The 17,984-nt window shown below is 36.3% G+C and overlaps 1 protein-coding gene across 1 annotated transcript in view; it reads right to left on the bottom strand.

Annotated features, from left to right (window-relative positions):
* Positions 1-17,344, bottom strand: part of LOC142317470 (uncharacterized) — a 35,738-nt gene extending 18,394 nt beyond the window's left edge. The window contains exons 1-3 of the mRNA XM_075354037.1: positions 17,150-17,344; positions 12,537-12,891; positions 6,472-6,787 (exon numbers count right to left, since the gene is read on the bottom strand). Coding sequence (XP_075210152.1) covers positions 6,472-6,787; positions 12,537-12,891; positions 17,150-17,344 — 866 coding nt within the window. The remainder of the gene's footprint in view (positions 1-6,471; positions 6,788-12,536; positions 12,892-17,149) is intronic.
* Between the last annotated feature and the right edge of the window lie 640 nt (positions 17,345-17,984).

Genomic DNA, 17,984 nt, shown 5'->3' with positions numbered 1-17,984 from the left:
TTCTGCGGGCTATTTTTCCTGTATACAGGGACGCTTTTGCATTGGGGATGGGTTGACATAATCTCCTTAGTTTGAGTTGCTTCAGTCTCTGACTAAAGTGCTGTTTGAGTAGTTATAGAAAACCTGATAGAGAATTATTTCTAGGCAGTTTCTTCTGCTGTATTTTTTACAATTTTATTTTGCTAGCTTGCTTCTTCTCACATCTTGCGCTGGCGATTGCGGGTTCATTTAGTGTTAGCTACCCGGGTAGCTAGGTTCCCGCTCTGACAGTTGATTGGGCTTGAGGTAGGCATACTTGGCACCGAGCCCTGGTTAGCGTAGTTTCGAGTATCAATGAGGATCGTGCTCGGGAGGGTGAGTTTCATCCTCCCGAGTACGATTTCACTAACTTATCATGGCGATTTATTGAATTAGAGTGCACTTAAGGGGAAAATAAGTAAATGCTAGTTGCGATCAACTTAGCGTTAAATCCAAGCGGTCCTCAAAGTTGGAGCTGAAGTGGGAGACTAGAGGTTATACTCAGCTCCCGAATGGACAAGACCTGAGGTCTCCTGGGACATTTTCATTAACAATTGGTCACTCGAATCACTAAATTTATTAAAATATGCTGTCGTGGCATGGGAATTACTGAATCAATCTTATTGTAAAATGGGTAAATACGGTTTTAGGTGGTGATAGATTGATAATAGAGTTAGGCGCGCGGGGTCTTTAATCTTCCGCGGGTAGGCAGTTAGTTTTAGCAGTTCCTAAGAGTTACGTGTTAGAGTTAGCTGTCTGACGTCTTGTTTTTTTTTGTCTTCAGTCATTTGACTGGTTTGATGCAGCTCTCCAAGATTCCCTATCTAGTGCTAGTCGTTTAATTTCAGTATACCCCTACATCCTATATCCCTAACAATTTGTTTTACATATTCCAACTTCCTCCTCAACTACCTCTTCTTCCTCTATAACACCATTTTCTAATTCATTTCCTCCGTATAACTCTTCAATATATTCTACTTATCAATCGACTTTACATTTCGTATTATATATCGGTGTACCATCTTTGTTTAACACATTATTCGATTTTTATTTATGTACCCCTTATGACGTCTTGTATGAAGGCAAATCTTGACTAGGGCGGAATTAACTGATGTGAATATTTTTCGAGGTATTTGCATCAGTGGCATCTCATCGAGGTCGACTGATGACTGTGGAACGTGATCAGCTTGAGGGCAAGATGTCCTGCGATTAAGCCAGAAATGGTTAGGAACGCAGGGGGTAATATGGAAACCGGACATGTCACAAGGCAGGAGTTCTTCTCACTCGGCGGGAATTGAAATGTTGTTTGGTGGGTTTGATAGTGGTAGCGGATAACAAGGAGACTTTCAGAGTGATCTAGGACTCTCGTGCGGTACAGAAGCTTGAGCTCAAGATGACCCCTAAGCGCAGTCGTAGGCCCCGTGTCATAATATAAGACATTGACCGCTGCTTCTCCGATGAGGAATTTCTGACTCTGATTAGAGATCAGAACACCGATTTAGACGAGGCTACGTTCAAAAAGGAATGCAGGCTAGTCTTCAAGACAGGGAAGCGTGATGCCCTACGGTATCATAGTGTGTTCGAGTTAGGCGCTGGTCTCTTTCAGAAGTTTTGTTTGTGGGAAGGATCTTTTTGGATTTCGCATCCTATCACGTCAGGGAATACCTTGACTTGCAGCGATGCTTCAAATGTTTTCGCTTCGGCCAGAGGCCCAAATTCTGTATGTATGCGTCGGTATGCGTGCATTGTGGTGAGGAGGACTACAACCCTGACGATTGTCAGCAGAAAAAAGAGGCTTTGACTTGTGTTAACTGTAAAAGGTTGCTTTAGAGTCTTAGGCACTCGGTAAATAGCAAGGAGTGTGAATGCTACAAAATAGCGGTTGAGATTTACTTCAACTCTCTCGATGGTTAGGTTCGGTCAACTAAATACCCAGGGTGCCTATGTAGTCAAAGTTGAGTTAGGTGAAGATGTCGAAAAAAGAAGCCTCGATGTTGTTCTTCTATAACATCCGTACGTGGTCAAAGGTGATCTGCCAAGTTTCCCAAGTTAGAAGATGTTTTTCATCGGTGACAATAAATCCACCGTTCTGTGCAGGAAGTCTTTAGATAGCGTCTTCATATTGCAAACCACTGACACGCATTACGTCGTTATCTGGTTTGCTGTGGATGGTTTGTATCTAATTGTTGTTAGTTCGTACTTTCAGTACAGGGATCCGACTGAATAGCATTTGGAAAAATGGGAAAGAATTGTTAGGCTGGTAGAAAATTGCCCGATTCTTATAGGTGCATATGTGAACGCCAAATTGCCTCTTTGGCACAGTGGGATCACGGATGATGGCGGTGAGTTAATTGAAGGTTTCATCGCGCAGCATAATTTTAATGTCTTTAATGTTGCTGGTGAATTGTCTAATTTCGCTCGAGCGATCGTAGGGCGGAGAGCCTTCCATGGTACCAACATTGATGTTACCATCGGCAAGGACATCCCTGGTAGTATTCAGAACTGGTCTGTAGTCGATGATTGCGCGAGCGTTCATCGACTAATAGTTTTTGACTTGGTAGGTGGGCTGCGTGATATCTATAGGGGATACCTCCCTGTTCAGCAGGGGCGCTTTCTGCACAGGCGGGTGGATTAACTCAAGTTTTCTAATATTCTTACGGTCAGGCTTCGAGTTGTTGCTCGAGGACTGGACGAGCTCTCATTAGAAGACCTGGCAGAGGATTTTTCTTCTGCGGCAGTTAAGCCGCTGATCAGTCAATTCTCAGAGGGACTGGTCGGGAGAGAGTAGCTGGGTGATGGACTCGGGACTTAACCGCGATGAAGCGGATTGTGGGCCGGCTCAGGAGAGCCGCATAGTGTGAGGGTGGTCCTGATGAGCGTGCAGTCTTGCTTGCGGACTATCGTCGTCGAAGGACCGAGTATTTTTATAAGGTTAGGTCTTTTAAGCGTGATTCCTGGCGCTCTTTTACACAAGAGTAGGGAAATAAGAACTCACGGGGTATCGTTTATAAAGTTCTTGGTCATAAGAAGAAAAAATACATTCTTCAATCGGCTCTCTCGACCCAGGATGGAGTTGTAATAGACAAATATCGTGTCCTCAATTTTCTGATGAGCGATCCGCTTCTAGATGATCTGAGGTTGGTAAAACCTCTTATCATCGACGTGTCGGAAGGGATGTTGTAGGTTCTTTCTCCGGGAATCAGTCTTCTGAGATTACTGAGGCGGAAGTCCGCCAAGTAATTTGTAGCCTGGATAAGAATAAAGCCCCCGTATATGATTGTATGACAGTGGAACTCTTTATTCGCACGTTGCTAGTGATTCTTGGTCCCTGAATGGGGCTTTTAATAGGATTCGTTTTCCTGGATATTTTCCAGCGTGTTGGAAACCTGGTGTGTTGAAACTGCTCTTCGAATGTGGCGACAAGTACCTCACTGTAACTTCTTCTTACCGGGCTCTGACGCTCTTGCCTATTGTAGGTAAAGTTTTTGAGAAGGTCTTCTACCTCCGCATTAATAGTAGGTTGACTTCTAATCGTTCGCTAATGAACGATGAGTATTATTTTCGCCCTGGCAAGGGCACAGAGGACATTATTTTTAGGGTAATGAATTTTGAATTTGGCTTCGACCAGCGAGTGCAAATATGTGCTTAGCGTCTTTCTGAACATATCCGGGGCCTTCAGTAACTTGTGATCGCCCTCTGCCTTGTTTCAGTTGCAGCAGCGTAGTTGCACGCTAAATGAGATTGAAACTCTCTCAAGCTATTTCAGCAACAGAACTATTGTCCTTCATGACGGCGGTTCAGAAGTAGGAAAGACTCTCTTAAAAAGTTGTCCACAGGGCAGTGTTTTAGGTCTCCTCGTCTGGGTTGTTGAATTCGACTCTGTAATGCGGTTGTGGATGCCCAGTGGCTGCCGCATCGTGGCTTATGCCGACGATGGGTTGCTGGTCGAGGGAAACTTGCGTGCTGTGATAGAACTCAGAGCGACTCAGGTATGTCAGGTACTAAGGTTGTGGTGTCTTCAGCATAAGATGGTTTTCAGTGTGGAGAAAATCACTATGATGTTTCTTAAAGGTCGTCTAGCCGCGACCAGTTACCCACGGGTCGTGATAGACGGCCTTCCAATCACGTATGTTACCGTTCAGAAGTGTCTGGGTGTAATCTTTGATGAGATGCTTCAATTCAGGGAGCACCTTTAGGTTGTCGCAAGGAAGCTATAAATGCCTTCGTTGGTGTTCGTAGAGTCATCCATCCCGATTGGGGGTTGAATTTTCGTACGATGCCTATTCTTTAAAAAGGTGTCAGTGAGGCCATAATGTTGTACGCTGCGCCCATCTGGGCTCATCGTTTACAATTCCAATGTTATCGGAAAATTTTATTGCAAGCCCAGCGTCTTCTATTGTTAGTTGTTGTAGGAGGCTGCAGAACTATCTTGAGAGAGGCAGTCTCTGTGATCGCCGGCATAAAACCCATTGACATTTTAGCTACGGAACGTAGCAAGGGGTATATCTTTAAGAAGGAAGGCCTTCTTCTTACTTCTGGGCGTATGTAAGAGATTGAAGACCAAGGTTTTGACTTTTGGCAAGTTAGGTGGAACGATTCTTCTACTGGTCGATATACGCATGGTATATTTCCAGATGTTAGAGAGCTGCGAGCAATTAGGTGGGTTTCCCTTAATCGGTATACAACACATTTTCTTTCGGACATGGTGCTTTTAGGGTGAGTTTGGTTAGGTCTGGTTTTTTGATTCGGGGTTATGCCCGGAATGTAGGGTCGATGAGACTGTGGACCATGTCCTTTATGTTTCTTTGCTACAGGCTTACTAATACTAATAAAGCAGACAATGCCCATTCAAATTTAAAAAAAATAAAATAGATAAGTTAGAATATGAGCTTTCAACTGTCTCCTTTTTCAGATTAATAAGTAACACTTTATTAAAACATACATTTTAAGAACACATTACAAAAGAATATATAAATATATTAATTAATTCTAAAAACATAAAATTTACTTCTGGATTCTATAAGAGTATTTTTTAAGTATTGCAATCATAAGTTTATGTGTAATATGATATGAGACATCAGTCATCCCAGAGAATGGCATAGCAGTTTGCCAGAATAACAAGTCATAGTCAGTCTTACCAGAAAGGTAAAGAAATTATTTGCTCTATATAGCATCCTTCCTTCACTGAGCTGAATATATTATCATGCGTCAGTCAAACAGCAGGTGACAACTTCACACTGTTCACCATCGATATTGGTGCAGTAAATATCATTATATACTCTCAAAGAAGGCAATTCTGCTGGAGCTATTTGTACTTCAGAGCTTTACATGAGTAACACTCATAACAACATCTAGAGCAGAGAGCGCAAAGCATAAATCTTAAATGAAGATTAATTGAAGAAAGTCGGCCTTGAATATGTTGCTTAAAGCAACCAGTCGCAGTTACTGAACAAAATGCATAATGTAGTTAAAAGAATATAAAAAATCTGATGCGGACATCACATGACTTCCTTGTATGTCTGTTAAATTTCGTATACGCATTTTTTTTAAATGAAAAGTATATAAAATTTTATTTCATTAATAACTTCTGATATTTTTAAATTTTTATTGTTATTATTGAATTATTTATCGTAAACTTTTTTTACAATTAGGCGTTAATAATTATTAATTAATCAATATATTTAAATTAAAAAAAGTTAAAAAAAAGGAGATGAAGTCTGAGTTGAAACGATGTGCCTTTCCCTTATAAGATCCAAATATTTTATTAATTAAAATTTTATTTGGCTATAATTCTGGAACCAATGAAAATAAGTTCCACTTATGATATCGTTGAAAAGCTCTCAATGAGGACTTACTACTGCAGTTAAGAAAAAGTCCAAAATCCAATTTTTTTGGTGTTTGGGCTTTTTTGGTTCAGTTGATTGAAATCAAATGGGGAAGTGCATAACTAGATATTACAACAGTCCTAAATCCAAAATTTCAACATCCTACGGCTAATCTTTTTTGAGTTATGCGAGATACATACATACGCACAGATGTCACGCCGAAACTAGTCAAAATGGATTCAGGGGATGGTCTAAATGCATATTTTTATTAATTTTTTGTTGAAATCTGAACACCAAATTTTTTCGCGATCACATACTTCCTTTACTTCGAACAAGGAAGTAAAAATCTTAGATTGATTTTAGCAGTTTTATATTTTTTTAAAATAAATATAAAGATGTACTCTTTTAAACAAAATGTTTCATTAATTGTTTGCATTCTTGAGAAAATCATAAATAGAAGGTGTTATAAAAAATATTAATACTTAAAGGCCATGGCTACCAAGGATTAAATGTGCTACTAAACATCATTGTTCTTACAATTAAGATTTTTTATCAGTAGTTAACTGCAAAATTTTAACAGTAATTGTAGATAAATCCATTTTAAGAGATGAGATAGTGATTTATCTACCTGGTTGTTTGTAGAACCCAAAGAATTACAGATAACATAGGTGTAAGTCCGGTTCCAGCAGCAAGTAGGTATATTTGTTTTTTCCCTTTTAGTTCTGTGGTTGGACAGAATGTTCCTTGCGGCTCACTGACAAATATAAATTCACCCATGTCAACACTGCACAACCATTTGCTTAATGTACCTTGAGGATAAGCTTTAACTATTAAATGTGTTAAACTGTTTGAAAGAAATGATTTTCCTGGCCCAGGATTTGGATTATCTGGGTTCACAATTGGCAACATTGGTACAGGTGTATATTGGTATTTCTTCACCTTTCCTTGCAACAGAAATAACGAAATTTAAAAACGATTAAAAAATTAATTTCTTAAATCCACTCTTCATATATATGCAGTATACAAATATAGTTATAATTCCATATTGCATATAACTCCAGGTTGTGCAGAATTCAATTGTAGTAACGTGATGGAAATCATTAAGTTTTCATTTTTGTAGGTGATATGAAAAAAATTATTTATAATCTAGTAATCCCACTCGTTTTTCCAAAGATATGTTTGAATTATAAATTTTAACATTTGTACAAACAAAAAAAAAATTTTATGCAGACATTGCAATTAAAAATGAAACATACTTCAGTATCAGCTAACACTGATATGATGCACATCAGATACTGACAAAAACACCTCAGAAAAAATGAAAAATAAAATAAACCATGAAGTTTTATAATATAAGATCTAAAATGAGTTACTTTCTAAGTTAAAGATTCTTAAAAATTTATTTTCTAAAAGAGTAGCATGTTTATACTAAGTATATACTAATATACTAGTATATACTAATATACTAAGTATATTGTTACTTATGAAAATTAAATGAGAAGAAACAACATTATATCTGTAAATAAAGTAATGAGACTAGTTATTTTTTGGCAGCCAAAGTGGCAACACTGTAATGTTACTAGTAAACATATGGTTATATGAACAGCTGATTTATATTAGGTATTAATATTTTTTGCCACATTGTTGCCACGTGAGACGTAAACAAACTTTTTGTGAAACGAGTTTTTGTTGTGCGTTACAAAAATGAGTGATACTAATTATGAGCAACGTTGTACAATTAAGTATTGTGTTAAACTCAGTGAGAATATTACTGAAACTTTTTTAAAATTGAAAAGGGTGTATGGAGATGACGTTCTGTCACGAGCTCAAGTTGTTAGGTGGTTTAAAGCATTTTCAGATGGCCGGGAATCAGTTAAGGACGATCCACGCTCTGAAAGACTGTTAACGTCAAAAAGTGACTACAATGTTGGGCGAATCAGAGACTTAATACGGTACGACCGGTAATAAACTGTCAGAATGATTGCAGAACAATTGAATTTGAACCATACCACAGTTCATCAAATTTTGAGAAACGAATTGAACATGAAAATTTGTACAAAATTGGTTCCAAAAAACCTCACTGTTGAACAAAAAAAAACGATAGGGTGGAATTGTGCCGCGTTCTTCTAGGGCAAATTGAAACTGATCCTGATTTTCCAAAAAAAATTTATTACTGGTGATGAATTTTGGATATTTGAGTATGACCCAAAAAAAAAACCGCCAGAACAAGGAGTGAAAAAACACTTCAACAAACTCACCACATCCCAAAAAAGCAAAAATGAGCAAATCAAAACCATGCTAATTTTTTTTCTTTGATAGTAATTGCATTGTCCATAAGCAGTTTTTGCCTTCATGACAGACTAAAAATCAATATGTTTACTGAGAAATTCTTGAAAGACTGCGGAAAAGAGTTGCCCGCCTGAACTGCTTGAACTGAGCCATCAAAGAACTGGGTGTTGTGTCATAACAATGCACCTTGTTACACTGCAGAGTAAAAAGTTAATGAGTTTTTGGCGGAGAAAAAACATTCTTGTAGTTCCTCAACCACCTTATTCACCTGACTTGAATCCCTGTGATTTTTTCCTGTTCCCGACTTCAGAAAAACACCTCAAGGAACACGATTTTGGAACAGTAAAAAACAGAAAAAAAAATGAAACCAACCATGTAAAGAATATTCTGGTTTCTCAGTTCCAACACTGATATGAAGAGTGGGACAACCGTTTGTAGCGTTGCGTGGCTTCCCAAGGGAACTATATTGAAGCGATAAGAGCCCATGTATAATTGGATTGTAATTAAAAAGTTTTTCTGAACCAGTCTCATTACTTTATTTTACAGACCTCGAATATATGCAATATAGTTCTCATAAACATGAAGCCAAATTACCGGCTTCAGTTCTTTTTAAAATAAAACTACAAAAGCTAGTCTTAAGCTAGTTGAGAATATTATACACACAAGGCTGTTAACTTATTTTTTATGTAAAAATTTGAATAAGTAAGGTTTTAAAAGTCTAAAATTTATTGTTAAGTTATTACTGCTTCAAGTTAATGTTATGTTTACTTGAGAAATGTACAGATATGTATGTAAATCAGGAGGGGGTTAAGTCCCCCTCTAAAAAAAATAGTTGAGAACACTCAACTCTTCTTTCTCACCAGTTAGCTTCAGCTGTATTTTACTTGGTACCAATTTATTCTAGAATATCTAGCCTATTACTTACTTCTTTACTTCTACCTTATGGTCTGTTTATAAATATTTTTTATTTAAATAAATAGAATCCGTCCATGTTGATTTTGCTATTCCCATTTTAGGTGCCTTTCCAGGAAGCAGATAAGGTAATGCTCACCAGATATGGTGGGTACCAAGGAAATAGAATTCTTGGGGTGGACCAAAAATAGTAAGGACACATCTGGTCTCCATGTTTGGAGCAGTGATCCAACAGCATCTGTACTTCATCGGCTGCAACTTTCTCTCCTGAGACTAACAAATGCAGCTGTACTTTCGGATCTGAGAATTTGAACAGTTGTATTGTCGGATCTGAGAATTTGAATCCCCAAAACTAAACTTTCGATAGTTAAGCATGATGGCAGAAAAAATTAAAGGACAACTACTCCAGATGGTAATAAAAAATTTCAGAAATCCACTACTGCTGGAAAGAGTGGTATGTGGTAAGGTTCTGGAGAACTGCACGAAGGAATCTGGGTCTTTTGGAATCTCCGGACTTAAACTTCATGTAAATGTTCTGTTCAAAAACATATAAATGTTTTCTGGTGACAATAAAGTCATGATCAAGACTGTAAACATAAAAATCTAGTTGACATATTCAATGGTCAAAAGATACTGATTGCAACCATACAAGAAACTAGGTATCTAGACGAAAACCACTTTGAATCTAAGAATTTCAGAATTTACAAGGGTAAAGGTCTTGCAGGCATTTCCAGAAAAATACACTCAGAAAATCATGAATGTTAAAGTGAAGAAGGGACTTAATGTTGACTCAGATCACTGTTTCACTATAATGAAAGTAAATTCCTCAGAATAAGAAGATAACAGTCGAAAATAAAATTTACAGGATAGATACCCAAAAATTACTAGAAAATAAAAGACAGTTTCAAGACAAATTGGAAAATCTTAAAATTAAATTGGCAGAACTTGAAAAAAATATATAGTAGAGATTGCACAAGAGATCGCTTACACAACAAGGAAAAGGGGGCATTGGTGGTGGAATCAGGAGTGTGACAATGCATTAGAAAACTTAATAAATCCTGGAAAAATCGGTAAGCTAATTAAATGCAGGAAAAGCTTGTTCAATTTAGACTACAAAGGAAATGAACAGCAAAAATCCTAAAAAACGTGAGTTAAAACTTTGAAAACAGTCTCCTTGACCAAATTAACCAAGGTTTCGAAAAGTAGAATCTATAATAGATTCTTTAAGTAGAGACTACTATAGAATCTTTAAGCAGAAGTTAACCAAGTACTTTCCTCCAAGTTTCTGCTTTAGAAGGAAATCGGAGAGATGGCAACTAACGACAAAAAAACGGTGAAAATGGTGGAATATTTTGGGAACTACTAAATTCTGAAGAACGAGAGAGAAGATTCCCAGAAGTAGAACGAGAACAGCAGATCCCAGAGTCAGTGCCACCAACTCTGGAAAAAATCAAAAAACATAATACAGAGCCTCAAAAATAACAAAGTGTGTGGTGAAGACTCCATCATAGCAGAAATGTGGAAATATTCCAGTCAGAATATAATTTTCTCGCTGCATAGAGTGCTTAAGGAGATTTGGGAAAAAGAACAATTCACAAAGGAATGGAAAACAGCTCCAATTCATCCACTTCACAAAAAAGGGGACAAAATGGAGGTCAGAATTATTGAGGAAGATCTCTTCTGCTGGTTACATACAAAATTCTTTCTCGTTATCCTTGAAAAATTTGAAGAACAGAAAAACTAACAACGGCTGGAAATTAGGAAAAATGAGGAACTTTACCAGGAGTTAGATAGAATCATGGAATATGTAAGTGAAGACTGATATTTTACAGACGACTGACAAGAATGGTTTCAAACAGGTTTATGAAGAGAATTTTTGACAAGGGTAATGATGGCAAGATGAACATTAAATGGTTCAAGAAAATTAAAGAGGATCTAAGGGTAACAAATATAAACATGACATATTTAAAAGGCAGAAGGGTGTTTAGGAAAAGAATCTTAAAACTCAAAGGTATCCAGAAGGATATGAAAGAATGTGCTAACCTAAAGTGGTCAAAAGAAAGGAGGAAGCAACACAGTGAGAGAATGAAGGAGTAATAGAAAGCTAACTAACTAGCCACAAGTTATATCTATTATATGTAGTCCTACAGTGACTGGTGTCGAAAAAAAAAGAATACAGTCCTGCATTCTGGTACAGTTTATTCTGCCACTAAATATAAATATTATTACTTCTCTCTTTCCTCTCTACTTTGCCCCTTTTTTTGGGAGCAGAGGTTAGCAAGATTTTTGTCGCTCAATGCCAACCTACTAGAAGGAATGAAGTATGGATGTGTAGTATGTGAAAGATACCATGCCTGACTAGAATTCAGATCTGAAACCTTCTGACTAAAGACAGAGTTGCTACCACTCTGCCTTGGAGGTTGGTGGACAGAAATTATTCTTCTACTGTAATTGTTAAATGTATTAAGTAACAATCTGTAAATTAAAGAATTTAATACTCAGTCTTAATATTGGCATCTATCTAGTTCTAATATTTTTTACTTAACTTGAAGATTGTCTTAATTTTTATTATTTACACACACACACACACACACACACAAAAGAGAAGTTATAACAAAATAAGAATTTTAATTTTTACTAAAAAGAATCTATACTTGATATTGTCCTCTTCAAAGTAGCCCCAAAGATGTGACTCACTTACTTGTCATCTTACCCAGTCCTCAAAAAATTTATGGAGAGCATTTTTGGTACAACCTAGATTAATTACTGAGCTGCTGTGACAGAGTCCAATCAGATGATTTTTGAATAGAGAGTTGTTAAATAAAGTTTGTTTTGGTTGTCAGTAAAAACTTAAAATTATGTTATTATTTCCAGTCAAATTATAATTTATTAGTAGTAACAATTATTACACAACAATAAAGGTGTAATATTCAAAAGCAAAGGAACTTGATAAGAAAAGTATGATATGAGTAAACAGAGGACATTTTTTGATGAGTGAAATTCAGAGTAATAAGTGTAAATAATAAATGTAAGAAATTAGGCATTAATTACCACAGGTAAATAGGTATTAATTAGGCTTATTATCACATAAACTCAAAGCTTTGTACAGGAGAATATGAAATGGATAATCTTTATTATAGGTAAAATCTCCAGTATGGCTGGAACTTGAACCCAGGACTTCTGGATGAAATGTTGAGATGTTACCAGTACAACAGTTTATCTGTAGAAGTTGATAAGTGTAAATAAGTGTAGAAGTAATAAGTGTAAATAATAAATGTAAGAAATTAGGCATTAATTACCACAGGTAAATAGGTATTAATTAGGCTTATTATCACATAAACTCAAAGCTTTGTACAGGAGAATATGAAATGGATAATCTTTATTATAGGTAAAATCTCCAGTATGGCTGGAACTTGAACCCAGGACTTCTGGATGAAATGTTGAGATGTTACCAGTACAACAGTTTATCTGTAGAAGTTGAATAAATCATACCTGTAACTTTTTGTCTGATTGTTAAATGTTGTCCAGGACCAACAAAATTGAAAACGTCATTATAATATCTAACAGTCAAAAGACAAGTGTCATGAGTTAGATTTGTGTTATCCACTACTTCTACCATCCAATATTCAGGGAAGACACTTGCCAGTGGTACATCAGATTTATTAAGTTTTTTAATTGAATCTTTATTCCAATGCATGTGTCTTCTTTTGTTAAACGTTACATCACATATACCATTAGCATCAATGGATATTGTTGATGGCCATCTCACAGGATTCTTAAATTCAAACCATGTTTCATGACCGTCAAATTTTGTTCTCAATTCATTATCTATTAGTTCTACATGAACCTGCAATAATGAAATAACAGTGATTATTCAAAATTAATAATGTATGTGGATTCTAAATATACAATTAGGTTAAAATACCATTAAATGATTTAACAGTTCTCAGGACATAATTGTTAAAATATGTGGTTACCCAGCTGAAAGAACCCTCATATGTTGAGATGCAAACTAGGAAACTTTTACATTTGATCAATTTTGTATCACATGGAAATTTAAGTTACCTACAAGCAATAAACTGTGACAGTTGAAAATACATCAAATCATTTGAAATTACTGGGGAATTTTTTATTATATCTATTGATGTATTATTTATTATATTACTAGGTACATTTTGTGGTGCTTTATTTGGTATTTAAGGCTTTACAAAAGAGATCTAAATTGGACGCATAACATCCAAAATGCTTTAATATTTGTTTTAATTTTTTTATTATTTGGTAATTTCTTTTAGCATATATAATAATAATAGTAATAAGTTTTCTGCCCAAAGGCAGGTTTTCACATGGTTGCCCTCCATTCTGCTTGATTCTGAGCCATCCGTTTCATTTTATAGTAACTTTCTTCCCTTTTTATATTGTCTATCATTTTCATCTCCCTCTATGAATCATGAGACCTTGCTATTGGAGAGGGGGCTTAGGTGCTCAGTGATACAGAGTAGCTGGACCGAAGGTGCAACCATATCGGAGAGGTATCTGTTGATAGCCAGACTAAGGAATGATTCCTGAAAGAGGGCAACAGCTCTTTCAGTTGTTAAGGGCGTAAGTCAGGATGACTTAAACGGCCATATCAACATCACTCAGTCCTCTGAGTTCTGCGCAGCTGAAAGCAATGGAAAAGTACAGCTGATTTTTTTTTCCAAGAAAATGTAGCTCTCTGCATTTTCATATAGCAATGATGGAGGCGCCTTCATTGGTAACATATTCCGAAGGTAAACTAGTCCCCCATTTGGATCTCCAGGTGGGGACTACTAAGGAAGGGGTCACCAGAAAATTAAAAAATAACATTCATGAGCTGGAGCTTGAAATGTTAGAAGTTTAAAAAGGTTGGTAGGTTAGAAAATTTGAAGAGGGTAATGGATAGGATAAATGTAGATGTAGTAGGAATTAGTGAGGTTCAGTGGGAAGAGGAAAACGACTTTTGGTCAGGTAATTTTAGAATAATTAACTCCGCTTCAAATAATGGGCAGGCAGAAGTAGGTTTCGTAATGAACAAGAAGATAGGGAAGAGGGTAGAGTATTTCAAAATGCATATCGATAGAATCATTGTAATAAGGATAAAATCAAAACCTAAATCGACAACGATTGTTAACGTCTATATTCCTACAAGCGCCCATGATGATGATGAGGTAGAGTGTGTATATGAAGAAATTGACCAAGCAATTAAACAATAAAAGGAGATGAAAATTTAATAATAGTTGGAGATTAGAATGCAAGCATTGGAAAAGGCAAGGAAGGAAATATAGTGGGTGAGTATGGGCTGGGCAAAAGGAATGAAAGAAGGGACCGACTTATAAGTTTTGCACGAAGTATAATTTAGTAATTGCCAACACCCAGTTTAAAAATCATAATAGAAGAATATACACATGGAAAAAGCCAGGCGATAGTGCAAGGTAGATAGATTATATCAAAGATTAAGAAAAAAGATCATCAAAGATAAATAAGATAAAGATCAAAAAAGATATATCAAAGATTAAGGTTAAGCAAAGATTTAGAAATCAACTTGTCAACTGCAAAACTTACCCTGGAGCAGACATTGATAGCGACCATAATTTAGTGATAATGAAATGTAGATTGGAGTTTAAAAGCCTGAAGAAAAGGTGTCAGATGAATCAGTGGAATTTAGAGAAGCTTGAGGAAGAGGAGGTAAAGAAGATTTTTGAGGAGGACATCGCAAGAGGTCTGAGTAAAAAAGATAAGGTAGAAAATGTAGAAGAAGAATGGGAGAATGTTAAAAAGGAAATTCTTAAATCAGCAGAAGCAAACTTAGGCGGAATAAAGAGAACTGGTAGAAAACCTTGGGTTTCAGACGATATATTGCAGCTGATGGATGAACGTAGAAAATATAAGAATGCTAGTGATGAAGAAAGTAAAAGGAACAATCGGCAATTAAGAAATGCTATAAACAGGAAGTGCAAACTGGCGAAAGAAGAGTGGATTAAAGAAAAGTGTTCAGAAGTGGAAAGAGAAATGAACATTGGTAAAATAGACGGAGCATACAGGAAAGTTAAGGAAAATTTTGGGGTACATAAAGTAAAATCTAATAATGTGTTAAAGAAAGATGGTACACCAATATATAATACGAAAGGTAAAGTCGATAGATGGGTGGAATATATTGAAAAGTTATACGGAGGAAATGAATTAGAAAATGGTGTTATAGAGGAAGAAGAGGAAGTTGAGGAGGATGAAATGGGAGAAACAATACTGAGATCTGAATTTAAGAGAGCATTAAAAGATCTGAATGGCAGAAAGGCTCCTGGAATAGACGGAATACCTGTAGAATTACTGCGCAGTGCAGGTGAGGAAGCGATTGATAGATTATACAAACTGGTGTGTAATATTTATGAAAAAGGGGAATTTGCGTCAGACTTCAAAAAAAGTGTTATAGTAATGATACCAAAGAAAGCAGGGGCAGATAAATGTGAAGAATACGGAATAATTAGCTTAACTAGTCATGCATAAAAAATCTTAACTAGAATTCTGTACAGAAGAATTGAGAGGAGAGTAGAAGAAGTGTTAGAAGACCAATTTGGTTTCAGGAAAAGTATAGGGACAATGGAAGCAATTTTAGGCCTCAGATTAATAGTGGAAGGAAGATTAAAGAAAAACAAACAAACCAACATACTTGGCATTTATAGACCTAGAAAAGGTATTTGATAACGTAGACTGGAATAAAATGTTCAACATTTTAAAAAATCAGGGTTCAAATACAGAGATAGAAGAACAATTGCTAACATTTACAGGAACCAAACAGCAACAGTAATAATTGAAGAACATAAGAAAGAAGCCGTAATAAGAAAGGGAGTCCGACAAGGATGTTCCCTATCCCTGTTACTTTTTAATCTTTACATAGAACTAGCAGGTAATGATGTTAAAGAACAATTTAGATTCGGAGTAACAGTACAAGGTGAAAAGATAAAGACGCTACGATTTGCTGATGATATAGTAATTCTAACTGAGAGTAAAAAGGATTTAGAAGAAACAATGATTGGCATGGATGAAGTCCTACGCAAGAACTACAGCATGAAAATAAACAAGAACAAAACGAAAGTAATGAAATGTGGTAGAAATAACAAACATGGACTACTGAATGTGAAAATAGGAGGAGAAAAGATTATGGAGATAGAAGAATTTTGTTATTTGGGAAGTATAATTACTAAAAATGGATGAAGCAGGAGCGACATAAAATATCGAATAGCACAGACAAATCGAGCCTTCAGTCAGAAATGTAATTTGTTTACATCAAAAATTAATTTAAATGTCAGGAAAAGATTTTTCAAAGTATACGTTTGGAGTGTGTCTTTATGAGGAAGTGAAACTTGGACGATCGGAGTATCTGAGAAGAAAAGATAAGAAGCTTTTGAAATGTAGGGCTATAGGAGATTGTTAAAAATCAAATGGGTGGATAAAGTGACAATTGAAGAGGTATTGCGGCTAATAGATAAGAAAGAAGCATTTGGAAAAATATAGCTAAAAGAAGAGACAGACTTATAGACCACATATTAAGGCATCCTGAAATAGTCGCTTTAATATTGGAGGGACAGGTAGAAGGAAAAGATTGTGTAGGCAGGCAACGTTTGTAATATGTAAAACAAATTGTTAGGGAAATAGGATGTAGGGGGTATACTGAAATGAAACGACTAGAACTAGATAGGGAATCTTGGAGAGCTGCATCAAACCAGTCAAATGATTGAAGACAAACAAATAATAAATTTCATTTGTTTCTGACTTCTTGTTTTCCTCCCTGTTACAAATCCTTCCAATGCCATCACCAACAGGCAGTCACGTCTCAGCCAATGTCCCAACCAACTGCATTTTCTTCTTTTTATTATTTCAATAATCACCCTCTCTTCTTCCATTATTCCTCCTCATTCCGAGCTCTCTCCATCCTCCTCTAAACCCATATTTCAAAGGCCTCCAAATTTCTCTCCTCTCCCTTCCTAATAGTCCATGGCTCTGCTCCATAAAGGTCCACACTCCACACAAAACATGTGTGCAAGTTTTTTCCTTAGTCACAGATCTAGTTTGCTTCCTAGCATTCTCCTCACTTTACTGAATGCTTCCTTTGCCCTAGCAATTTGTACTTTAACTTCCTGATCACACTTCATATCTTCCTTAATGATGCACCCCTGGTACTTCTTGGATGCCACTTGCTGAACTTTATTTCCCCCAATCCTAATTATTGCCCTTTCGGTTGATTTGATAATTATCATGCTTTTTGATTTCTTTGTATTTATCTTCATCCCATACTCCTCGCAGGTTTGATTTATTCTTCTCAACATTTCCTTCATCATGTACTCTCTCTCTGCCAACGCTTCCACCTCATCAGCAAACCTAACGCATTCTATCCTCCTTCCTCCAATATTTACACTCTTATTACCAGTTAGGCTCTTTTTCAATTATCACTTTCAGGTAACAGTTGAACAGAGTCGGTGACATGCAACATCCCTGCTGCACCCCTCTCCTAAGTCTGCTTTCCTCCAATAACTCATTCCCAATCTTTATTTTTACCTTGTGTAACAAGTAGAGATTTCTTACTAATCTCCTTTTCCTCCAAGCTACTCCACCTTTTTTTTTTCCTTTAAGATTTATCCCATTCCACCCTGTCAATCTCCTTCATATCATCTTGTGTTTGGATCTGTGTCCTCTTTCCTTCTCTCTCTATTTACCAAATAATTCTCCTTTAGTCTTTCCCTTTTGTCTCCATCTTTCAGTATCTCCCTACTTAACCTCTCTACTCTTTTTCCTTTGTTCACTCTCTTCATCCTCATCCATAACTCTCCCACTACAAGATTATGGTCCAAATCTATATCTGCATCTGGATACGCTTTTAAATTTTTTTAAACACTTTCTATACCTGTTTTCTATCATAAAGTAAGTCTA

Source organism: Lycorma delicatula, chromosome 1 (assembly GCF_047948215.1).
Source record: "Lycorma delicatula isolate Av1 chromosome 1, ASM4794821v1, whole genome shotgun sequence".
NCBI lineage: Eukaryota > Metazoa > Arthropoda > Insecta > Hemiptera > Fulgoridae > Lycorma > Lycorma delicatula.
The sequence above is the reverse complement of the archived record's forward strand: the minus strand, read 5'-3'. Positions and strand labels throughout refer to the sequence as shown.